Source organism: Perna viridis, chromosome 2 (genome assembly GCF_037379345.1).
Source record: "Perna viridis isolate PV_CMFRI_1.1 ecotype Kerala chromosome 2, ASM3737934v1, whole genome shotgun sequence".
Classification (NCBI taxonomy): domain Eukaryota; kingdom Metazoa; phylum Mollusca; class Bivalvia; order Mytilida; family Mytilidae; genus Perna; species Perna viridis.
The window spans coordinates 55882756-55905029 of record NC_142446.1 but is presented as its reverse complement, the minus strand read 5'-3'; the positions used below and the strand labels follow the sequence as shown (position 1 = coordinate 55905029).

The 22274-nt window shown below is 32.3% G+C and overlaps 1 protein-coding gene across 3 annotated transcripts in view; it reads left to right on the top strand.

Moving 5' to 3' along the window:
• The window catches only part of LOC148626137 (NACHT domain- and WD repeat-containing protein 1-like), a 45293-nt gene extending 23064 nt beyond the window's left edge, over positions 1-22229 (top strand). For all 3 annotated transcript variants that reach the window (XM_088569854.1, XM_088569855.1, XM_088569853.1), the window contains 18 exons: positions 1150-1362; positions 2358-2685; positions 3058-3210; positions 4630-4776; positions 5168-5387; positions 6159-6315; positions 6882-7050; positions 8292-8651; positions 9130-9363; positions 9858-10131; positions 11047-11176; positions 12325-12493; positions 13198-13310; positions 14156-14411; positions 16743-16904; positions 17862-18025; positions 18566-18704; positions 19227-22229. In XM_088569854.1, the coding sequence (XP_088425980.1) occupies positions 1150-1362; positions 2358-2685; positions 3058-3210; positions 4630-4776; positions 5168-5387; positions 6159-6315; positions 6882-7050; positions 8292-8651; positions 9130-9363; positions 9858-10131; positions 11047-11176; positions 12325-12493; positions 13198-13310; positions 14156-14411; positions 16743-16904; positions 17862-18025; positions 18566-18704; positions 19227-19348 (3510 nt within the window). In that variant the 3' untranslated portion in view covers positions 19349-22229. The remainder of the gene's footprint in view (positions 1-1149; positions 1363-2357; positions 2686-3057; positions 3211-4629; positions 4777-5167; positions 5388-6158; positions 6316-6881; positions 7051-8291; positions 8652-9129; positions 9364-9857; positions 10132-11046; positions 11177-12324; positions 12494-13197; positions 13311-14155; positions 14412-16742; positions 16905-17861; positions 18026-18565; positions 18705-19226) is intronic.
• Positions 22230-22274: the final 45 nt, after the last annotated feature.

Sequence of the window (22274 nt, the reverse complement as noted above, 5' to 3'; positions counted from 1 at the left end):
ATCAAATCCCCGAAATTAGGATTGTTTAAAGATAACACGTCATCTAAATAGCGGAAACTGAGATTGAAGGATCTAGCTAAACAATATTCTTTCTTTCTGATCAGATCAGCTATAAAGTCAGCCTCATAAGAGTGAAGGAATAGGTTAGCTAGTAAAGGGGCACAATTTGTTCCCATTGGAATGCCGACCGTTTGTTGAAAAACACGTCCACCACACTGGACAAATATGTTGTCGATTAAAAATTCCAGCATTTTGTAAACATCTTCCTCTGTATATTTGGAAGATGATTTGGAATTATTTCTTACAAAGTATGAAGAATCTCTACCAAGAACTATATATTTGTATCTAGTACCATCTTTTTTGGAAAAACAACGATGTATAATGTTTTTAAGTTGGGATTTTAACTGAGTATGGGGAATAGAAATATACAGTGTTGAAAAATCATAGGTTTTAATGCTATTATATTCAGATAATAGTCTTGAACTGATTGATGAACTTAGGTCATTTGGAACAATAGTTTTTAACATTATTGTGAACTTGATGGATATGAATATAAAATACTTTTTCAAGTTTTATGGCACCAAATGCTATTAATCCCATTCACTTTTGAAGACGATTACAACAGTTCCTTAATCTCGGCCACTCATGCATTGTCAAATGTGTTGAAGAGTGCTACTGTTCAATTAGATACCTATGTAGTGATTAGTGATATGTCGCCAACGCGTACATATGAATGACCATAGTGTATACAAAAGGCCGAACAACTGTTCTCATGTTGTAAATGCATTTTTTCATATGTATGATATATTTACTGCCCTTATGTATGTGAATATATACATACATCTTTCCATAAATATTCCTTGATATATTTATAATCTCGATGAGTTGTTGTAATGTATAAATACAATGGATATCTTATTAATGAGGAAATGAAGATATGAATGAATGAATGAATGAATGATCTCAATGGATGGCATTGTCTAAAAAAATAAGCATGCTGTAGATAACCTAGTTTAAAAATACCCATTTTTTTGTAAAAAAACATAAAATTTCTACAATACAATAAATCATTTTCACTCATGGACCTAGTCAGTTTGCCATATTTTGTTTTGATTTTTTTACCATTGGAGAATTTTTTTGTCATTTTAGAACTTGGATGAACTTAAAGATGAACTGAGATCCTGTTTCTCTCTACCCCTGACAACTGTTCCATTGGTTATATTCCTGGACTCCTTGGACCAACTGGATGCTTCCAACGGTGGGAGGAGTCTAGCATGGCTGCCTTTTGATTTTTCCGCCAATGTTAAAATCATTGTGTCAACATTGGAAGATAGGCAGTATGAAGCCTTCCCCAAACTAATGGTAAATCATTGATGATGTGTTTTTTATGTTTCTGCTGTTTGGCATCCCAGCATTCAGGCTTACTCACCTGTGTACTGGCATCAGTGCTGTAAATTTTTGTTGGTAAAGTTGGAACCTTTCATGGATAGAATTATATTAAAGATAGTTTTCATTCATGAGAATAATTAAATAAACGATAATTTTCAATTTTTGACATGAGATATAACCAACTTTTGGGGCAGTAAGCTTCATGAACTCTTTCATATTATTATACCCCCACTCGTTGATTTGGATATATATTGGAATCACCTTGTCTATCTGTCCCTTCCAATGCGGTTGCAACAATCTTGGCTCCCAATGGATGGATTTATTTCAAATTTGGTGTGTGACTTTATGTACTATTAGATATGACATACATTGTGTGTGATTTTGGTTGCTCTATGATATCAACGTCCTGTATGAGTGGGGGTTTACCTAGCATGACAACCCATGCAACTTCATGTTGTTTCTATCCTTTTGTAGATTTACAAATTTTAAGTGAACTGATTGTTGATATTTTGATATGCTACAAAGTATCATTTATTTAAGTAGCAGGCAGGAGGTGATTTATGCATGTTTCACTTTTGAAGTGAAAATTGTATAGATTGTATATGAAATTTGCACTTTGTAAGAGTTATTGTTCTTGATTTTGTTTGATTTGGTTGATTGTAGTGTGAGATAAATGTATGGTTATCTCAAAAATGCAAACATGAATACAGAAATGATTGTTGTTATGTAAAAATACAGCATATGTAGATTGAAAAAGAATCATTTGTTCAGTGTGTTTTTCTTCACCATCAAACACTTTACCATTGGCAGTGTCTTCATTTTATATGAATTGGTACTTAATTATTAGTGTTGCCATACCTGTTGTTGGTAAAATTTTTGGTATAACAGTATGATTACACAAATTCTTGTTCAAATAAAGGTAAAAATATAAAAATAACACCAGTGAAATTAGCTACTTATCTTTTCAGTCCCTTCTGCCAGCAGAAAACTTTGTACCTATCCCAGATATGTCCATCAATGATGGTAAGTCTATCATACGCAGCTGGTTGCAGTCACAGCACAGAACTCTAACAGCAGCCCAGAACAACATAGTAGTCAAAGCTTTCAACAAGTGTCCACTAGCATTATATCTCAAACTCAGTCTTGATGAGGCTTGTCAGTGGAAGTCATTTACACCTCCAGATCAGACCGTGCTACAGAAAACTGTCAGGGCCAGTATAGTTCATCTGTTTCAGAGATTAGAGATCAGATATGGCAATTTATTTGTAAGCAGAACATTGGGATATTTAACTGCTGGTAAGAATTGGGAATCGAAGCCTCCTTGCAGTGCTTGTAGTTCAATTTTAGAAACAGCTTGTACATTTTATTTGTCTGATACAAGCATTAGTTTTATCCAGAAAAAAAAAATTAAAAGGTCACTTCGCTTAATTCAGTATGGTTAAACATAAGTCAACACTTCTTTGTATTGTTACTAATTTTAGTGTCCTCAAATTGACACCTTCTTTACCACTAAATCAGTTTCTTTACTTTCCATTTCAACTAAAATTTGGACAGGCAATGCATTCAGTACCAGTATTTTTAAACAGATGACTATTAAAATGCCCAGTTTCTGGTTATCACATGTATCTACGTGCAAAGTTTCACAAATATGCTTTGATTCTTAAACAGCAATAAATGGATTATCTGAGTCTGAATTAGAGGATGTTTTGTCATGTGATGATGATGTCCTGAATGACATGTACCAGTTTTGGACTCCACCAATCAGACGTCTTCCACCTCTTTTATTTGTTAGACTCAAGACAGATCTCCAACAGTATTTAGGTAGGTAATAGCTGTGCTATACATTTAAGGGTAGACGACTGGCCACAGAGGAGAATTACAATTTTTTTCATTATACACCCGACTGAATGTATCATATGGTTCTCGATTCATATGATAGTCATATGACAGTCAGATGATGATTTACAAATGATAGTCATAGGAATATCATATCTTAATTTTGGCTTGAAAACATATAATAATCATACGTTTGTGAAAAACATATGATTATCATGTGATAATCATGTGATAATCATATGATAACTGAAACATATGATTATCATATGACACTCATATCATATGATTACTATATAATTCTCATTTGTGGCACATTTGGCTGTGTATACAGAGGAACAGATAAGTAAGCTATTGTAATCACTCAGTCTCTTTGTCTGTGACATTAAAAAAAAAATCTTCCATGAAACCACTGGACAGATTAATTTCAATTTTTTTAAGAGTATTTGCTTAAAAATTGTCAGTTAATCTAATCAAACCAATAGGTTTTATAATGTAGATATTAGTCACTTTTTTGTGTTGTATTAAAGAAAAACATGAGAAATAACGAAAATTAATAAAGACATCCTGCTTTTGCTAGATTAGCTCTACAAATTTTTTACTTTGGCTGAATTTTATATTGTATAGGAATTATTGACCTTGAAATACAAATTTCGACCATTTTTACCTTGATCTCAAATGAAATAACCGCAATATATAGAAAGAAACTTTTAATTGGTGAATGTTCTTTATGACCAGACCTCCAAAAGTGTTATTAGGTAATTTTTCACAATGACTCTTTATAAAAGTTACTGCCCTTGACATGTAAATTATACTATTTCTGCTGTTTTTTCTTCTTTTTAACAAAATAAAAGAGATATAAACTTTCAAGCCATAGTGATTAATTTTTTACACGCCTAACAACTTTCAAGTCATGGTGTTTAATTTTGTACATGGCTAACAAAAGTCTCAGCAGGGTAAAATTGTATTTGTTAGTATCTTTGAAATGTCATTTCATTTCCAATATCTGGTGAGCTGGTGAGTTTTTTTTCTATATTTTAAGTATGTGCACTATTCTGGATCCTTGGAGCCTCTTGTTTACATAACTTTGACAGCATACAGAGATTGCAGTCAAACCTGTTTTAGCAACTATCTGATTCCCACAATAACATGTCTTAAGAGACAGTGAATTAAATATCCCTTTATAGTGGATTCTATCAATCTATAGACAAAGACCACTTGTCCTCTATTGGTTGGATTTTTCTCCCATTGGACCAAAGACAGGCTTCACTGCACTTTGAAAGTTCTCTCAATATAGTTATTAGATTTTTTTGTGGACAAAGGAACTGACATATTAGTTTTAGAGGCCTCTGATCAGGCATGGTAATACATGTACCATCTCCTACATATGATCTCTGTATATTTTAGTTGATAGAGGAGCAGATGGAGTGAGAGTCATTTATTGGTACCACAGACAGTTTATCGAGGCTGCCCAAGACAGATACTGTACCAAAGATAAACTGTCCTTTCTCCATGCGGCTCTAGCTGATTTTTTTGCTGGAACTTGGTCAAATGGTTTGTTTAATGTTCACTCTTTTTTTAAAGTAGATTTTTAAGAAATATTTTAAGTATTTTAAACAATTTTTTGGTCTTTCAATATAACAAAAATGCAAACTTTAAATTTGAATATAAGATAGTGCATTTCGTGATTACTGAAGTCAAATGATACACCATAAAATGTTACTTTAGAAAATCTAGTGCTTCCTATAAAAATTTTGGGATGGAACAAGTGCCCTGTCCATTTCTGTAAATTTTCTCTAAATGTATGTTAATGATCACATTATGTACCTTTAAATTTACCTCTAAAATGCTAGAGTTCCATTTTTATCTCAGGCTTACCCTACCTTTTTTGAAAGCTGCAGGGAACATGAAAATTAAGAAAAAGTTTTGAAATCTCATTTTTTAGGTAACAAGAAGCCATTTGTAAATACTAAGAACAAAACCAAGGGACTTGAAGATCGCCTTGTGGCTGCACAGCCCTTGAAATTTAAGGACTCTTACAACTACAGAAAACTCGGACATCTACCATACCACTTGATAATGTCAGGTCAGCTGGATAAAGTCAAGTCACAATGTCTGTGTAACTTCACTTTCCTACAAACTAAACTGGTAGCTTTGTCATATAGGTATGTTGGAAGTCTTCAATTTGTGGGTTTTATATAAGCAGGTCAAAGGTGGGTGAGCTTTATGCTTGAAAAGTTCATTTATTGCATGTAAAAAAAACTTGAGTGTGTCCTCCCCTTTTCAAAATTTCACAATTTGCTATTGTTTTGTTTCATTTTTGTTCTTTGCTATATATAAATATTAATCATTATTTTTAAAATTGTTGAGGTGCATTTGTAAATTGTCTCCCTTATTTTTGTGAAGGTCGATGTTTGTGTTGAGGCCAACTTTTACTTGCAGCAGCAAGGTGTCTAAAGTTGAATTGCCTGCACTTTTATACAAAAAATCTTGTCTGCTCCTTGGGAACATAATCATTAGTCAAAAGAACCGTTTGTCTTAAATTGAACAAAACTAGACAGTTTATCAAAAAATACAAGTGATGAGAAGACATGTAGCTTTTTTTGCAATTACAAAATGAGTTATTATTAAAGTATGGATTAAACTACATGTAGATCATCTTAGGTGGCTGATACAGTACAGTGGGTTATTTTGTCAGGGTAAAAATTTGGTGATTTTGAGGCAAAAAAGTATGCCAAAAATTTTGGTGTTTCTAATTTTGGCAGATGCTAAGTTGTGCTCTAAGTACATTTGTATGTAAGCTCAGAGTAAATATTTTGCAGAATTTATTTTGGCGCTTTTAGACAGACCGCTAAAATAAGCCAACATTAGCACTGAGTGAAAATTTCCCACTTTGTAAGATAAATATGATTGGTCTCATTCAAAATACCTTGCAGGAAAGTGTTCAGAGACCTAAATCTTGCTAGAAATACCTTTGGTAAAGATGATGAGCTAGTGTTGATAACCAATGCTTTCCAGTTATCAGAGTATGCTTTGTCACATGATCCATATCAACTGGCACCTCACATGATTGATAGATTGTCACATGAGAAGGTAAGATACTTTGTCACATGATCATTTCATCTGGCACCTCTCATATCTGATAAAATATCAAAGGATATAACTCTGTGACCTATCAGCTTACACCTCAGGTGATTCCTCTTCACTCCATCTTTCCTTTTTTCTTTATCAATGATGTATAGTCTACAGCACACACTTCATACAAAAACTTTAGGAATATGCATAAAACTTCATTGATTTTTTTTTATGCCTCAACAACTATAAGTTCCAGGGTGGGAGATTTTGGAATTATGGTAACCCCTGTTTGTCCATCCATCTGTCCATCATTAGTTTATATGCATGGTAAATCATAAATACTTGCACCAACAAGAGGAAAGTATACATATCCATAGTGGTAAGCTTTTAATTTTTTTAAAAATTCCGATTTTTTGTCTTCAAGTTACTGAAAAAAATAGGGTATTTTCCAATTTTCACATTACAAGTCAAAAACACTGCACCAGTTAAAATAAATCTATCAGAAAATGCATCAATAAATCCAGAGATTTCATTAGGTACTGTTCACTCCATCCAAGTCACTAAATTTGTATTGTGTTTACAAGGTTGCTAGTGGTTTTATCCAGCAGTGCAGAAAGAGTTCTTATCCATACCTGGCCAGTACTGATGAAGTTTTACTCAAACCAGGAGGTGAATTACTGTACACAATGACAGGACATACTTCATCTATTAAATGGTTAGATGTAACTGATGATGGAAAAACTGCTGTTACCTGTAAGGCTTTATGTAAAATTATCAGTCTCATAACACTTACTATGTTATAATGTTACATGTATATACCACTCGGAGAGTAGTGGCATATTGGAATCACTTTTTCCGTCTGTCTGTCTTTCAGTCTGTCTGTATTTTGTCACCATTATCTCGATTCCTGATAGATTGGTTGTTTTAAAATTGTGCACATGGCTGTATGCAGAAGGGTATATGTTTTGTTTTTTTTTTTGGAAAAGTACTTCTCTGTTTAAGAATCAGTAAAAATGTGTATAAGGTATGGCACATAAAAAAAATGCTGAGGTTTTATGGTATTATCTAAGTATTTATACCTCATGACCTCAACAAACCATGAAAGTGTTTATAAAGTCTGCCTTTTTCAGATATTGATAGGTCTAATTTAGTTGAAATACACCATGGAAAAATGGTGGGAAAAGTTTCCCGCACTTTCTCCCTGTTGTAGCAGTAAAAAAATGTCTATGTCATAGATGCTTGAGGATAAATTTAGATAGCTTTTCAGTTTTTTCTTGATGTATTGAATGTATCTGAGGTATAAAAAACCAAATTATGTGCCACCCATTGCCTGGTTTTTACACAGAATGGTACTTACTGTTTGGTTGCTGTTAGGTATCAAATTTATGTATGAGTGGGGGTATACCTTGCTCAACCTTGTTTGCAACTTCATGTTTTCACTTGATTAAGACACTGCTTCAAATAAGCAATAGAAAGTTGGAGTATATGCCAACAAATTTGTGACTTCTTCAAACTTCATGCTACTAAAGTTTGTGTGTTATTGCTTTGATAAAATATAAGAAAAAACATTATGCAGCTTATTTTAATGTGGATTTATTGAAACTGTATTGAGAAGTAAAAGTTTTCTTTAATGTAACATCTTTCAGTTTAATTTCTTGAGAAACAAAACATTAAAAATTATGATTTTATATAATTTCAGTACAAATTTGCATTGAAAGTTCCAATCAAATTGACATAGATAGGAATTTTCATCAATTTGTAAATAATTGATATCCATTTCAATACAGGTAGGCTACTGAAAGTTTTAAAATACCAGTAGCTCAAAGGTTAATGAAGAAATGCACATTAGCATAATGTAGGTAAGATCTGTACATGGCGAGCTATTTAAAGCATTCAGTATCCTACATAGATTTGTATTGAAATTGGTACCACTCATGTTCAATTTGCTATAAAAGGGGTACAGAAGTGCTGTAAAACATTTTGTTTCTTTACAGGTGGACAATTTGGCGATGACACCATTAGAACTTGGTCACTGTCCAAAGGCAAAGTATTGAAGGATTATGACAATCTTCCTAAAGATCCAGAAAAAGTGTGTTTTGCTGATAATGATAAAAGAATTGTGATCCATTATAGAGAAGAGATGGTCATTATCAATATCAGCGATAATACTCGACAGACTGTTCCGATTACAGACATGTGCCAAACATGTCTTTGTGGACCCCACAAGTCATTGTTTGGAACATTTGTAGTTAGGGATTGTATTTTCTACAATGTCATTGATGGAAAGTTGAAAGAAAAGATTTCATTTGATACAGAAAATACTAATCTATTTGACATTAGATCTTTGGTTTCTGGTAAGCATATTGAAAGCAAGTAACACTACAAATGTGGAAATTTTCATGAGATGTTAGTTTCTTGATTTGTTGGATCAGCATTTCATATAAGTGTAAATTTTGTGGTCACACATCCCAACCTCTAATATGAATTAAACAAGAAAATTGTGTATGGGGGTCTTATACCCTGCTAACACAGTTTTAGGGGGGATATAGAAATCTGTCATTCTGTCTGCCTATCCGGTCATCTACCCACATTTCTTGTTTAGTACTATTCTTCCTGAACTGATCAAATGATTATGATTAAATTTTATAGGAATGTTGGAATGTAACTACTTGTTTGACAATTACAAAAAGGAGATAATCCAACTTCCACTAAAGATGATACTGCATCATCATAATTACTTCACATGACCTTCATGAACTTTAAAAAAACTGACTGAAAAGTGCTAGACAGAGATTCAATACCAGTCAATAAATCTCCTTGTTTTTGTTTTAGCTACAGCTAACTATGTGGCCATTACACACCCATCAGAGAATGAGTTCTTTGTGATCAACATATCATCTGGTAGTATGTCAAGAAGTAAAGTGGAGGGTTTAAATGTCAACACAGTGGATGCCATAGCTATAACACCTAGTGAGAAGTCTGTCATCTGTGCTTCCTACGAAGAACCTGTGATTAGACTTCATGAGATAAAGACTTTGAAGATTATAAAGACAATTCAGACTAGAAGTAAGACTATTTGTATATTTATGCCACTTTCTCGTAAGGGAGATAATAAGAGTCTAACCTGATGAGCGTGCAAGGTGGAGAAATCTCAGATACCAAAAGATAAAATTTGAAGTTCTCCAATTAGACTCTATGGAGTAAGAGAACATTGAAATCATACTCAAGGATGCCAGAGATTTCCTTATTTTGCATTTTTCATAAAAGTTTTTCTCACTTTCTTAAATCGATATGAGATTAGGAGGTCAGCTCAGAATATCTTGCTTGCTGCTTTTCTTTGCATCCACATACACTTTATTGTGAAGTTATTAGTATTATGTATTTATCTCACTTATCAAACATAGCCATTTGCAATCATTAGTACATACTTGAGGTAATTTGTAACCTAAACTTTTTTTTATCTCACTTACTGTTAACATATGTATTGAGAATATTTCTGTGCTGATAAATATATGATGGTGACACAGGTCCAGCATGTATATCTGTTTTGTATTTACTAGGTGATCCCTACGAAGAAATCAGTAACTTCCATTTGACAAAAGATGGTAGATATCTGTATTTTCCATGCTACAAAGAAATGGTTATGATAGACTTGAAGGAAGAAAAGGAGACAAAAAAGTTTGGTAGCCATCCAGACTCAATCAAGGATATATTAATATACTCTAACGAGAGGGCTGTTACAATCACAACTGATCCTATCATCAGGGTTTGGGACATGGTAGATTCTTGTAGAGAGAAAGACTGGAATAAAGTTCTTAGAAATCATCGCATTGTGTAAGACTTTCAAATTTAGTGTCATATGTGGTTTATCTATGGTTATTTCAAAGACCCAAATCAGATGTGGGTGTAAATTACTGAGACTTACTCATGTAAAAATAGACCATCATGAAAAGTCAACTCTATAGAACTTATACCTGTCTTAACCAAGCCACTTTTGGAATTGGGTTAACTGAGGTTAAAAAAATATTTAAGACTGATATAAATGGACATTTAAAAATGTCTTGTTTGGACAGAGTTTTTGGATTATTAATGGTTTAGTATAGACAGTTTCACTGTTTATGAGTTAGACATTTATGCTGATTAAATCAATATCATTTATTCAAAATTGAACTTTAATATTTGTAGACAAAATTGTAATAGGCTCTGATTTTTTTTTTTTTTTTTTATGTTTAGATACCCGGTAGTTCAATATTTGTCTATATTTTCATAAGCAAGTGAGCATTAAACCATTGTTAAGCCTTTTACATCTTATTTAATCAGGAAAAATAAATGATTCAGTCTCATGATGTCGTAAACTAACTTTTTTTTTCATGTTTCAGGATTTCAATTCAATTCTGCTACAGTGAAACCTGTTTAACCAAACCTTTTTGGATTGTAAAATTTGTCTGGTTCAGACAAGTGTTTGGTTTACCAAAGTTCAGAATATGTTTAAAATGATATCAAGGGACTATAAATGTCTGGTTAAACAGGTTTTTGGATTATTCGGGGTTCCATTTAGGCAGGTTTTGCTGTATTTATTTTTTCGACTTACATATTGTTCAACATTCCATAATAATGAGACATATTTTTGGTGATTCATTTTCATGATTTTTTCACAAAATTAGCAAAAATATGTCGATTTACAATAACTACTATTTACAATAACTACTATTTACGATTACTACTATACACGATAACAACTATTTACAGAGATTTCAAACCACTGCCTGACAGTAGATACGTAGTAATACTCGGCAACCCTGATTCTACACAAACTGAGGATTATTACCTGTATGTGTATGACCTACTAGAGAAGGCCATTGTTCAATCTACAGAATTGGTAGGTCAAACTTTTTCTAAGGTTAGAGGCCAGTGGTCGATTTCACAAAAAAAAATTTGCCAGTGTAAAAGTTGTTGTGAGATATTGGCAAAAATATACAGAAGCGTCAGCAGTGGGTTCATTGAAATACATCAAAATCTCAAATCATACCGATAGCCTAAAAATATGACATCATACATGTAATGCTGTTTTCTGTTATGACATCATTTGTTAGGGCTGATTTTACTTTTACAAATTTTTGTGAATCAACTACAGAATAATTGTATTTGATCAGTTGAAGATTGAAGAAAGGAAATGAAGATATTGAAGTGGTTCAGATTTTTTGTAAATTTGCTTATAAAGCCTGGGATTAAGAAAAAAAATAAGCAAATCATAAAAGAAAAAAATAGAAACATTTTACTGTTTTATTTTTATTCAAGAAAGTCATGACTAGTGTGATATTCAAGACACAAAAATCAACAAAAAAAAAAACAACATAATACATGTATTGTTTAATTTGCAACATAATATGTTTTGTAAGTCTCCTTCTAGCTTCAGTTTACCTTCCGAAATTTCTGATGTAGAACTTATTGAAATTCGAAAACTGATCTGAAGATTTTATTGTTTATTTCCGGGATCTCAAAATGCTGCATCACAATGCAAAATCTTTGGTTTTATGCTTTTCTTAATTTTTTTTCTTGTAGAACTAGATATTTGTCATTTTTTATCAGTTTTTATATACAAAAAGATATTTTGCATCTAATATTAAACTCAATGCTATGTTAATGACAAACCTTTATGCTATTAGATGAGTACCCATTCTCAGGAAACCGCGGAGTCACATGACTAGACCTATTTGCAGTTGGCAAAATCTAAGTTATTTATTAGTAAAAGCAAATTCAAACTTAGTAATATAGCATTAAATCAAACTCATAGTTGTTAGTTGTGTATCTAGGTGGGAAGTTTTGGTTTTAAGAGTTGGAACCACCCTTTTGTTAATATGATGCTAAATGCAAAATTTTGGCAAAAAATGAGCAAATAAAATTACGACCTGGACCCCCACTCATCTTTTCGGGAATTTTATCTAGGACCTCCCCCTTTTTGAAGTCTCTAGATATACCCTTGTTATGCTGTCTTCAGTCTAAATTTATTTAAATGATATATTTCAGGATGAAGGATCACACATCCTAGAAGTCATCAATGATTCTACTATACTAGTTTTACCGATGAGTTTAAAGCCAAAAACAATAGATCTACAAACAATGAGCATTAAAACTGTTTTCCAAGGCAGAGTCTGTGATAGATGTAAAAAATACCAAATGGCTAATGATGGCAAAGGTCAGTTGTCCACTCATGAAATAACAATTTATTATACCTGCACTGAATGAGTGGGTGGTATATTGGAATCATATTGTCCATCCGTCTGTCTGTTCAAATTTTGTTGCATTTATCTCAGCCCCCATTATAGATTGATTCTAAATGTGACATACATTGTAAGCTATTTTGGTTTATGTCCAATATCAACTTCCTGTACAAGTGTGGGATATACTGTGAACCTGGAAATTTTCGTCCTGTCTGTATTTCAGGGTTTCTGCAATCAATATGTTTTCACAGTTTTGAATTCGTAATTGTTCCCCATATCATATTATAATGTCCCTCAATGAAAATATTCATGACATTTTAATTTTCACATTATGGGTCTTACAACGAAAGTAGCGTTATATGACCTGCCTTTAAAATTTTCTGGTTTATAGAACTTAGCATGACAACATATGCATCTTCATGCTTGTCCTGAAATACCAGTAACATCATCTTTTGTTGGAATGGCAACATGGAACTTATTAGTGAAGTTCTTCTACTTAGTTTCTTTTTGAGAAAATTTCTACTTAAATTATGAATAATTAGAAATCACTAAAGCCCTTTAAAATAGGAAGAAGGGGAGTTAATTTATTTTTAGTTTTTCTGTTCATCATGTTTCTTTTTAGTACTTTATGCAGGTGCGATGGACACATTAGGTCATACTGAAGTTTGATATTTTATAGATTTCATGTGTGTATCAAGAGGCAGACAAAACATAAAAGTTTATAGTACAGATACGGGAAAAGTTACTCAAATCCACAAGTCACCTGAGAATCTTAGAATCAACGACCTCTTTGTAAGCTTTTATTATATTTTTTGTTTTTTTTTTTATGACCTTATAAGAATTCAATCTAATTAAAATTAGACTTACCCATTGTTCCATTCAGTCACTGCATGTAGGATCTAACTACATTTATTCTACTGTCTGTTCTGAAGACCTTTCTTGTCAGCCAATCAGATTTCGTCTTTCATGATTTTGGAAGCATTATACAAAGGGAAAAACCGGAGGATTCTGAAAAGGTCATCTGAATTTACAGAAAGTAGAAAGGAGTTTTTCTGTTCATTGTATTTGGATGCTATGACTGAATGGAACAATGGATAATTTTAATAAGATTGATAAGAGGTTTTGTTTATAAGGACAGAATATCTGCAACATTATATATATGTTTTGAAATATGAATGGCTCGATATTGTTCTGTCGGATCTGACATATTTCAGATATGATATTTGTATTTAAGAAGCGTTTATTTGATCTTTAAATACAGAGAGGGGAATGTCATAGAAAGTCTCCCATATTTCTGTTGTTCGAGACAATATCCATACAAAAGTCATTATTTAAGGACAAACAGCTCTGTCCTTCATAGGCAATGCCTAAAATAGTACTACTTTGTTTTCCAACAAGGCATAACTGTGGAAATAAAAATCTTTTTTGCCATAAAATTTGGTGGAACAAATGGATATTAAAAAATCTAAAAAAAAATTTTTTGGGGTGATCAAAATTTAACTAATGGACTGATAATCCACGTTGCAATAATTTAAAAAAACAAAACTTTTACCAATAATAAAAAAAAGATAACATTAAAAACATTTTTATAATAAATAGCAAGATTGACAAAGTACACATTTTATTTTATTTTTCAGACAAACAAAACTGGTACTACCATAGTAGCAAAAGCAGAGAAATCTCTCGAAATTGAAGATGAAGTTTTCGTTATATTTGATGTATCTAATAAAAAAACTACAATTGTGACAGCAAAAGATCTGAAAATGGAGGTGATTTCTAGTGTTGCTGCAGTAAGTCCCAGTGGTAAATCTGTTGTATTGTCAGCATGTAAATTTGATGCATCAGAAGAGTGGGAGAAAGAACCATCAGGATTTGTATGGGATGTCATAGCTGGTAAGTTTTGATTGAAGTAACGTCTTGTAATATTATCATGGTCATTATACATCATAAGAACTTTGTTTGTGTGGGTACATAGGAATCGCCATGTAATAGCAAATCTTTCTAAATTATGAAATATGGATTTTGTTGAAGCTTTTAAAAAGGTTGGGCATCACACATAATGTGCATGAAGCAAAGGGAAGTAATTATATCTTCTCTTTGAAAAAGGTAGATATGGAGCCGTCCAGGGTGTTCACACATCTAAGGGTATGAGTGTAATATAGCACTTATCTAAGATGTATCAATAAAAGATATTGGACAAACAAATACCTTGTAGTATAAACTTTGAAGCCCTTATATCCATAAAGCATAAGTTCTTTTAGTTAAAATGTTTTTACAGTACCTGAATCGATCTGTGCAACAAAAATTGCAATCGGTCATCGATTACCGATCAGTTTCCGGTCAGTTGTCAATCCGTCAAACCGATCGCATCACGTGACCACAGAGCGGTCATTGTATTTTATGGTTTTTGTTGTTTTCTTTGTCAATTTTACACAAATATTTACATAATGTAATAAATTTAAACATCAATATATACTTTTATTTTACATTTCTTTTATTTAAAACGGATCTTATGTCATTTTACATAACAAAACTGCAATCAGAGAGATCACTGGTCATCAATCTTCAATCCGTCAGTGATCAATCAGTCAACGGTCATCGATCCGTCAAATCATTGCGCAGATGGGTTCAAGGACAGTATCTTGTAAACAAACCAACCCCCCATGTTGATATTTCCGATGTGTTTACACATGCCCAATTCGATTAGCTGTTTTGGATGAATAAAGAAAAGATTTTTTTCAAACTGTGTAATATCATCTTTTCTAGCATGATCAATAACATTTAAATTATTTTAATGTGCTTTTTTTTTCTTTTTCACATCACCCTTGTTCTTCTCATACAAAAGATTGGCTGTGTCAAAATTTCTACCTAAGCCTTTGATATTTTGTGTGTTATGCTACATTTTGACCTTCAACTGACCTAGACCTTTAGCCTTAAGATCAAATATATGCTCAAGTTTGCATTTGCCATAAGTATGATGGCTTTTCAACTAGGGCTTTTTTTTATGCTTTTGATGCTTGGCAAGTTATGGTGTGTCGTGTAAGATGATGACTGTCATAATTATGACCTTGAACTCAAGATCAACTTGATACTCTTATTTATGGGAATAACTTTTTTTGTAATTTGATCAAGGGCATAGTTCTTTGTCATTAGGCTATGTGTCATATATGGAGAAAAAGGATATGTATTTTCACTTTAAGGAAATTTCAAGGTTATATACTTCCACTCATTAGAGTTGGGCTGTATTGCACCAAGAGAAATGTCTTTTTACTTTTAGGAAATTTCAAGGTTACTTTATATACTTCCACTCACTAGAGTTGGGCTATATTGCACCAAAGGACATGTCTTTTTACTGATAGGAAATTTCAAGGTTACTTTTTATACCTCCACTTATTAGAGTGGGGCTATATTGCACCTTGTACGTCCGTCAGTCTGTCTGTATATTACACTTTTCTGTAACAGATTTCTAGGCTTTATCAGAGGAAATACTTTGAAAGTACTATTGTTCGTGGGGTACAAAATTTCATGGGTTTCGTGGGTAGGCCAAACCACAAAATTTGTTTCCCAAAGAAAAAGAGATTTCCATGGATGTGTATACCGAAAACCTAAAAAACCATGAATTCAAGACTCCAAGAACTCGAGTTTCTTCCCTAATCCATGAAAATTGGTATCCACAAATTAAAGTACTTCCACAGTACTCAGATATTTGGTATATTGCTTTTGCATGACGTCTTGTACTGTGTTTCCCTTTTCTATCCATTATATATTATTTTTTTCCTGTTCACCAACAACCAATACATGTGATAGAAATGGTTCAGTGGTGGTTTTTTTTAGCACCTTGTAGAATGTAACATCTTGTTTAAATGCAGTTTTGAGTTTTTATCTTACTGCTTGAGTACTCATTAGTAACTAGTAGTAATATGATTTACTGTGAAAATACTTAAATTCGTAGATACCAATTTTTGTAGATTAGGGAAGAAACACAAGTTTGTGGATCCTTGACTTCCTGGTTTTGCTGTTTTCATTATACAAATCATAGGGATTCTCCTTTTTGTATGGAACCAAATTTCATGGTTTGGCCTACCCATGAAACCCTGAAAATTGGTACCCCATGAACAATAGTATTTTCACAGTATTGTAATTTTTTTTTTTTTACCTTTTATGAGCACTACAATGTTATTTTTTACATCTTTGATATAAATTCTTGTTTCTACATAATTTCAGGCAAGAAAACCTTTCAGTTAATTGATTCAGAATACTACATGAAATATAAAAAGATGGATAGTCCATTAACAGTTACTCTTGATGAGGTCTATTTCTTAGATGATGACAGTATTGTTACAACACATGATGATTTTATTATCAGAGTTTGGAGTGGAGAAAAAGGTTTGTAAAGTGAAACTTATCTTAACTTAACCACAGTCTGAAAACGGTAAAGTGAAACCTACCTTAACTTAACCACAGTCTGAAAACGGTAAAGTGAAACCTACCTTAACTTAACCACAGTCTGAAAACGGTAAAGTGAAACCTACCTCAACTTAACCACAGTCTGAAAAAGGTAAAATGAAACTTGATGGATTTATTATCAGTTTGGAGTGGGGGAGGGAAAGGTATAGTGGAACCTGATGATTTTATTATCAGAGTTTGGAGAGGAGAAGGGAAAAGGTATAGTGGAACCGGATGATTTTATTATCAGAGTTTAGAGTGGGGGAGGGAAAAGGTATAGTGGACCCTGATGGATTTATTATCAGAGTTTGGAGTGGGGGAGGTGTGGTGAAACCTGTTTAAACTATTCCAAATCTGAATAATTTGTTTGGTTTAGATATACTGTGAAAGTACTATTGTTCATGGGGTACCAATTTTCATGGTTTTTGTGGATAGGCCAAACAATGAAATTTGGTTCCCAACAAAAGGGAGAATCTTATTGATGTGTACACGGAAAACCTCAAAACCAAGAATTCAAGAATTCACGAACTTGCATATCTTCTCTTATCCACGAATTTAAGTACTTTCTCAGTAGTGTTTTTCATTGATTACAGTATTATTTATAGATTCAGAATTATTTTCCAGTATCATTTGTTTTCTTTTCAACCTTTACTGAAAATTTACTTCTATTTAATGAACATTTACAACCTTAAAATAGACTGGATTTCACAAAAAAGTAAATAAAATACCAAACATCACACAGGATTTTCTTAGGCTTCTTGTGCATATATTTTTAGTGCATATCAAAGAAATATAAGTCTTTCAGCATAAGACTTTTGTATGGCAAATTATACTAAGCTTTCCAGTGAAATTTTGAACAATTCTCATTTAATGATAAAAAATTGTTGATTTTTATAGGAAGTATTATGCACAGACTAACTGGACACAATCAACAAGCCACATTGACAATACCACACTCAGGGCCATATTTTCTCTCTTATGGATTCATGGATGAAGAAGTAATCAAGCTTTGGGACAGAAATAACTTCAAATGCTTGTCTTCCTTCAAGTTTGACACAACTGTAAGTTTAGGACAGGAATAACCTAGAGTGAAATTTGTGACATTTTTGTATGTTAATTAGGGCATAGATAACTTTGGATTGTTTGCGATGTTACTGTATGTTTTTTGCCTTCAAACACTACTACGTTTTACCGAATTACAGGTTATTTTGGCTGTTGCAAAATTTGGTAATTTTGAGGCCAAAAAGTATGTAAAAAATGTTGGTGATTCTAATTTTTGCAGGTGCTCAGTTGTGCTCCAAGAACCTTAGCACAAATTATTTCGCATAATTTATTTTGGCAGTTTTTAGACTGACTGCTAAAATACGCCAATATTAGTACCCTGCAAAAATTTCCCGCTATATGATAGTATGTGAGCTCTATAAGTGGTTACTGCAGTTACTTAATTATTTTGTTTACTTGAAAAGAATACTAAGAAAGGAACATTTTTGTTTAGTTAATCACTGTAGGCTGCATAGTGTATTCAATATCATTGCAAAACTTGATATAAAATCAATTAATTGATTTTTAATTGATAGATTGCACTCAAATATTTTTTTAAGGTTGGGAAGCTTCGGCTGTGTTCTGACAACGAAACTTTCATCACATCAACTGATAATCCTGTTAATATAGTACACTGGCACTTGCATGGACAAGAACCTAAGAAGCCATTGAAAGATTATCCAAAAATACAAGGAAAAAGTATGTTTTTTTTTTCTTTATGAATGCTACAATTAAGTTCAGCTAAGTTACAGTGAATAGTATGGTTAACTTCATGGAATAGAGTTTTCTTCTCTTGATTGAATGACTGCTACCTGATGAAATGTCTTAGGTAGTTATCTGGACAAACATCAAGGAGATTTGAACTTTCTGTCATTTTGTAAGTTTTTTAGATTCTAAGTTTGATAGAAAGTTTAAATATCTTTTTCAATGGTTCAGTTGACTACCTTAGGAAGTTCATCAGGTAATTGTCATTTTATTAAAGGAAAGACTAATTCGGTTCCATGAAATTATCTATATTACTCGCTGTAATATCTATACTATATTTAGATAAATCATTCAAAAGAGGTAGTGCTTTGCTGTTGGCCTTGAAATGTCATTTCTGAAGCTTTAAATTTTAGAAATACTTGATCTCATTTTCAGTCCATTTTCTGTCATTTATCATTATATTCTCTTTCTTACTTTGAAATTTCATTTTGTTTAAACTTGTTCATTATATTTCAGATTTTAATCTCCAGTTAGAGATTGAAACAGAGGAAGACATGGCCGAGGAATCTGATGACCCAGATAGTGATCCTGAAGAACCAGAGATTGACCTTGAAGACCTCAGTGACCCTGATCTTTAGTTCAATGCCAAATGTTCTGTTGCCCAAACACTCACTTTCATTCCACAGCAATATTTTATACTGTAACCATATTAATTTTCACAGATTCTGTCAAGTGACCATATTCATGGGCATCAATTTTCATGGTTTAAAAAAAAGTATTAGGGTTTTTATAAGTGTTAAAATCAATTTTACGGGTACAATTTTTCAAGGTTTTCTGTCCACCGTGAAATAACGAAAATTAGTACACCGTGAAAATTGATATGTTTACACTAACTTATTGTTGTTGCTATTAAACAATGTATCTAAATGTTGCTATTGAACAGTGTATTCAAGTAGCATTCTTTGTAAGAATCATGCAAATTATGCAATATGTGATACACCCAAAAAAGGCTACACATTTTTATTTTTGTAATCAAGTTGCTTTACTGGTCTATACGATGAAATGTATAATTATTCATTCCAGTCCGTCCAGTCTTAAGAGATAAGTCACATTGAAAATTCAATAGTTTCTATTGTATTTCAGTGTCATTTCAGAATTATCTCCCTTAATTTTGAATACTACAATACATTCAATATAATTTATATCTCCAAAGATCAAGAGTTATATGAAAATCCACATGTTCATAACTGTTTACTATAACATTTTAAACAAAATATAAAAAACAAAATAAAAAAAAAATAAAAATATGTAGGCATTTCAACCATGTATCACACCTTGCATGATTTTTAGCTGGAATGCAATTTTTGTACCAATCCATTTCAAATTCAGGCACAACAAATGGTAGAGGAGTTCATGGTGCAGAAAACCCTCTATATAATGGATGCTTTTTCGATCTACATACACCATTTTTCTTAGTAACTATAGTCCTTTCTAAATATAGATCTGTGTTTTGGAGAAAACATTGCATTCATCTCCTTTTTAAAACAGCTAAATCAAGAGCAATAACTCTTGCAAAATAACAATTTCATGTACAAACTGTGTAACCTTCATCTCAAAAGTGCAATGACTGAATGACACACTAAGCCTTGACATTTGGTCTGTAACTGTTCTGAAAATGTTAAATATTGCTAATGTAATTGTTCTTACTGTATAGGGTATCTATTAATTTACTTATGATATTTTCATTCCGTCCTTTACAGTTTTTTTTATATATATCAGATTTATATATTTTTTTATTTAAAGAGGTAGTCCTAGGGTAAGGTACATAACTCTTGGAATCAAAGATATGTTTGTATCATATTCAATTTCACCAAAGCCTTTCAAGCTTTCCTTTGAAACAGAATGAAATCAGTCCAAGTTACTTTGATGCTTACATGAGATTGATGTAAAATGCTGAATACAAACATCCCACTGATTTGTAAGAGTTGTGCCCCTTACCCCAGGTCTACCTCCTTAATTGTTACTTATTTGTTGCTCAATGATTTTTCTGTATTTATATGGAGTACTGTTTTTACATCAAGTTTTTTTTTTTTAAATAAACTTAAACAATGGATTATACAAATATTGTTTTTAAGCATTATTCTTGGCCATAAGTTGCTTCCTACGATTTTTTACTTGTACTAGCTTTTTAAGATCACATGGTCTAAAGGGCCATGTGAGGTTTTGTCATCACTTTTTTTGGCATCCATAATCGTCATTGTTGTCTGCATTGTTTGTCATTCATCGTTAACTTTTCTTTAAAATCTATTCCTCTGAGTCCAAATAACAGAATTTGATGAAACATGGTGACAATTATGGTTGGCATATCTACTCCCAAAATTTGGTCTGGTCCCTCACAATAAAATGTGGCCGTTGTTACTATAAATAGAACATTCAGGTATCACTGTATATTTTGTTTATATCTCAAAAACCATAATAGATAAAAGAAATCTGAGACATCGTAGGCTCTTTAGCTCGAAGACATCTATCTCCCTTGCAAATTTCATTTCCTTTTTAAGCTGAATTTGCCTTTTTTTGGCAGCTTTTGGTTATTGTTTTGAAAATTAAAACACCTAACTGCACAATGCAATCAATATTATCTATATAAAGACAAGATCCATCAATGGTACAAATTTTAGAAAATCAGTAGCTTATTGTTGGAGTTGTGGCCCCTGAAAGTGCTGAAAACCTGTCCAAAAGTTCATTTGCCTCAGCCTTCAAAAACTATTTTTATTGGGTATTTATCCTACACTATAGTATAGTTACTATACTCAAATAAAATCAATTTCAGCTTATGAACATAAGATTTTGCAAAAACTACCAGTACACACTTTTTATCAATTTGAATTTTCTCACCAAAGTTACTTGGTTGAACATTCCTCTTCACTCCCTGATTTTTTAAGCCTTACTTTCCAAGCTTCACAATGGTATGCAATTTAAAATGTCATTTGTCCAGGGATTTCACAGTGAAATTGTAAAAATTCCTTTTTTAATATGTAAAGTAACAGAAACGTTAGAAGTGGTTAGTGAGACATGTTAAAACCCTGCCTTAACCATTCAAGGGATGTTGAGTAATTTTTATTCGAACATAGCATTGGCATTCATTATATGTAGATGTGCATGAAGGAATATTGTTACTGTCAGGAACTACAAAGGGAGAGAGTAAAGTACTTGTCACACATTCGATTGCATTTGAATTCGGGGGGATATTCTTTGTGAGCTTGCTCACAATATTTCTAGTTAATTACTAGGAATAATTTGGATCTTTGTTTAATTTTTTTAAATTTTAGAGTTTTTGAACGAGCATTAAATGCAGATTTCTGAAATTGTGACTTTCATAAGGTTGTTACGGTATCTGTTGGAAATTTTAACGTTCAATGGTAATTTTTATAAACCAATAAACCACTAATAAAGATCTATACACTTATTCTCCAGTTATTGAGAAGAAATAGAAGTGTCTACAGATGATGACGACAGCATGATACCATAATACAACTACAAATTTGTTTGTGGTCATATAAAAAC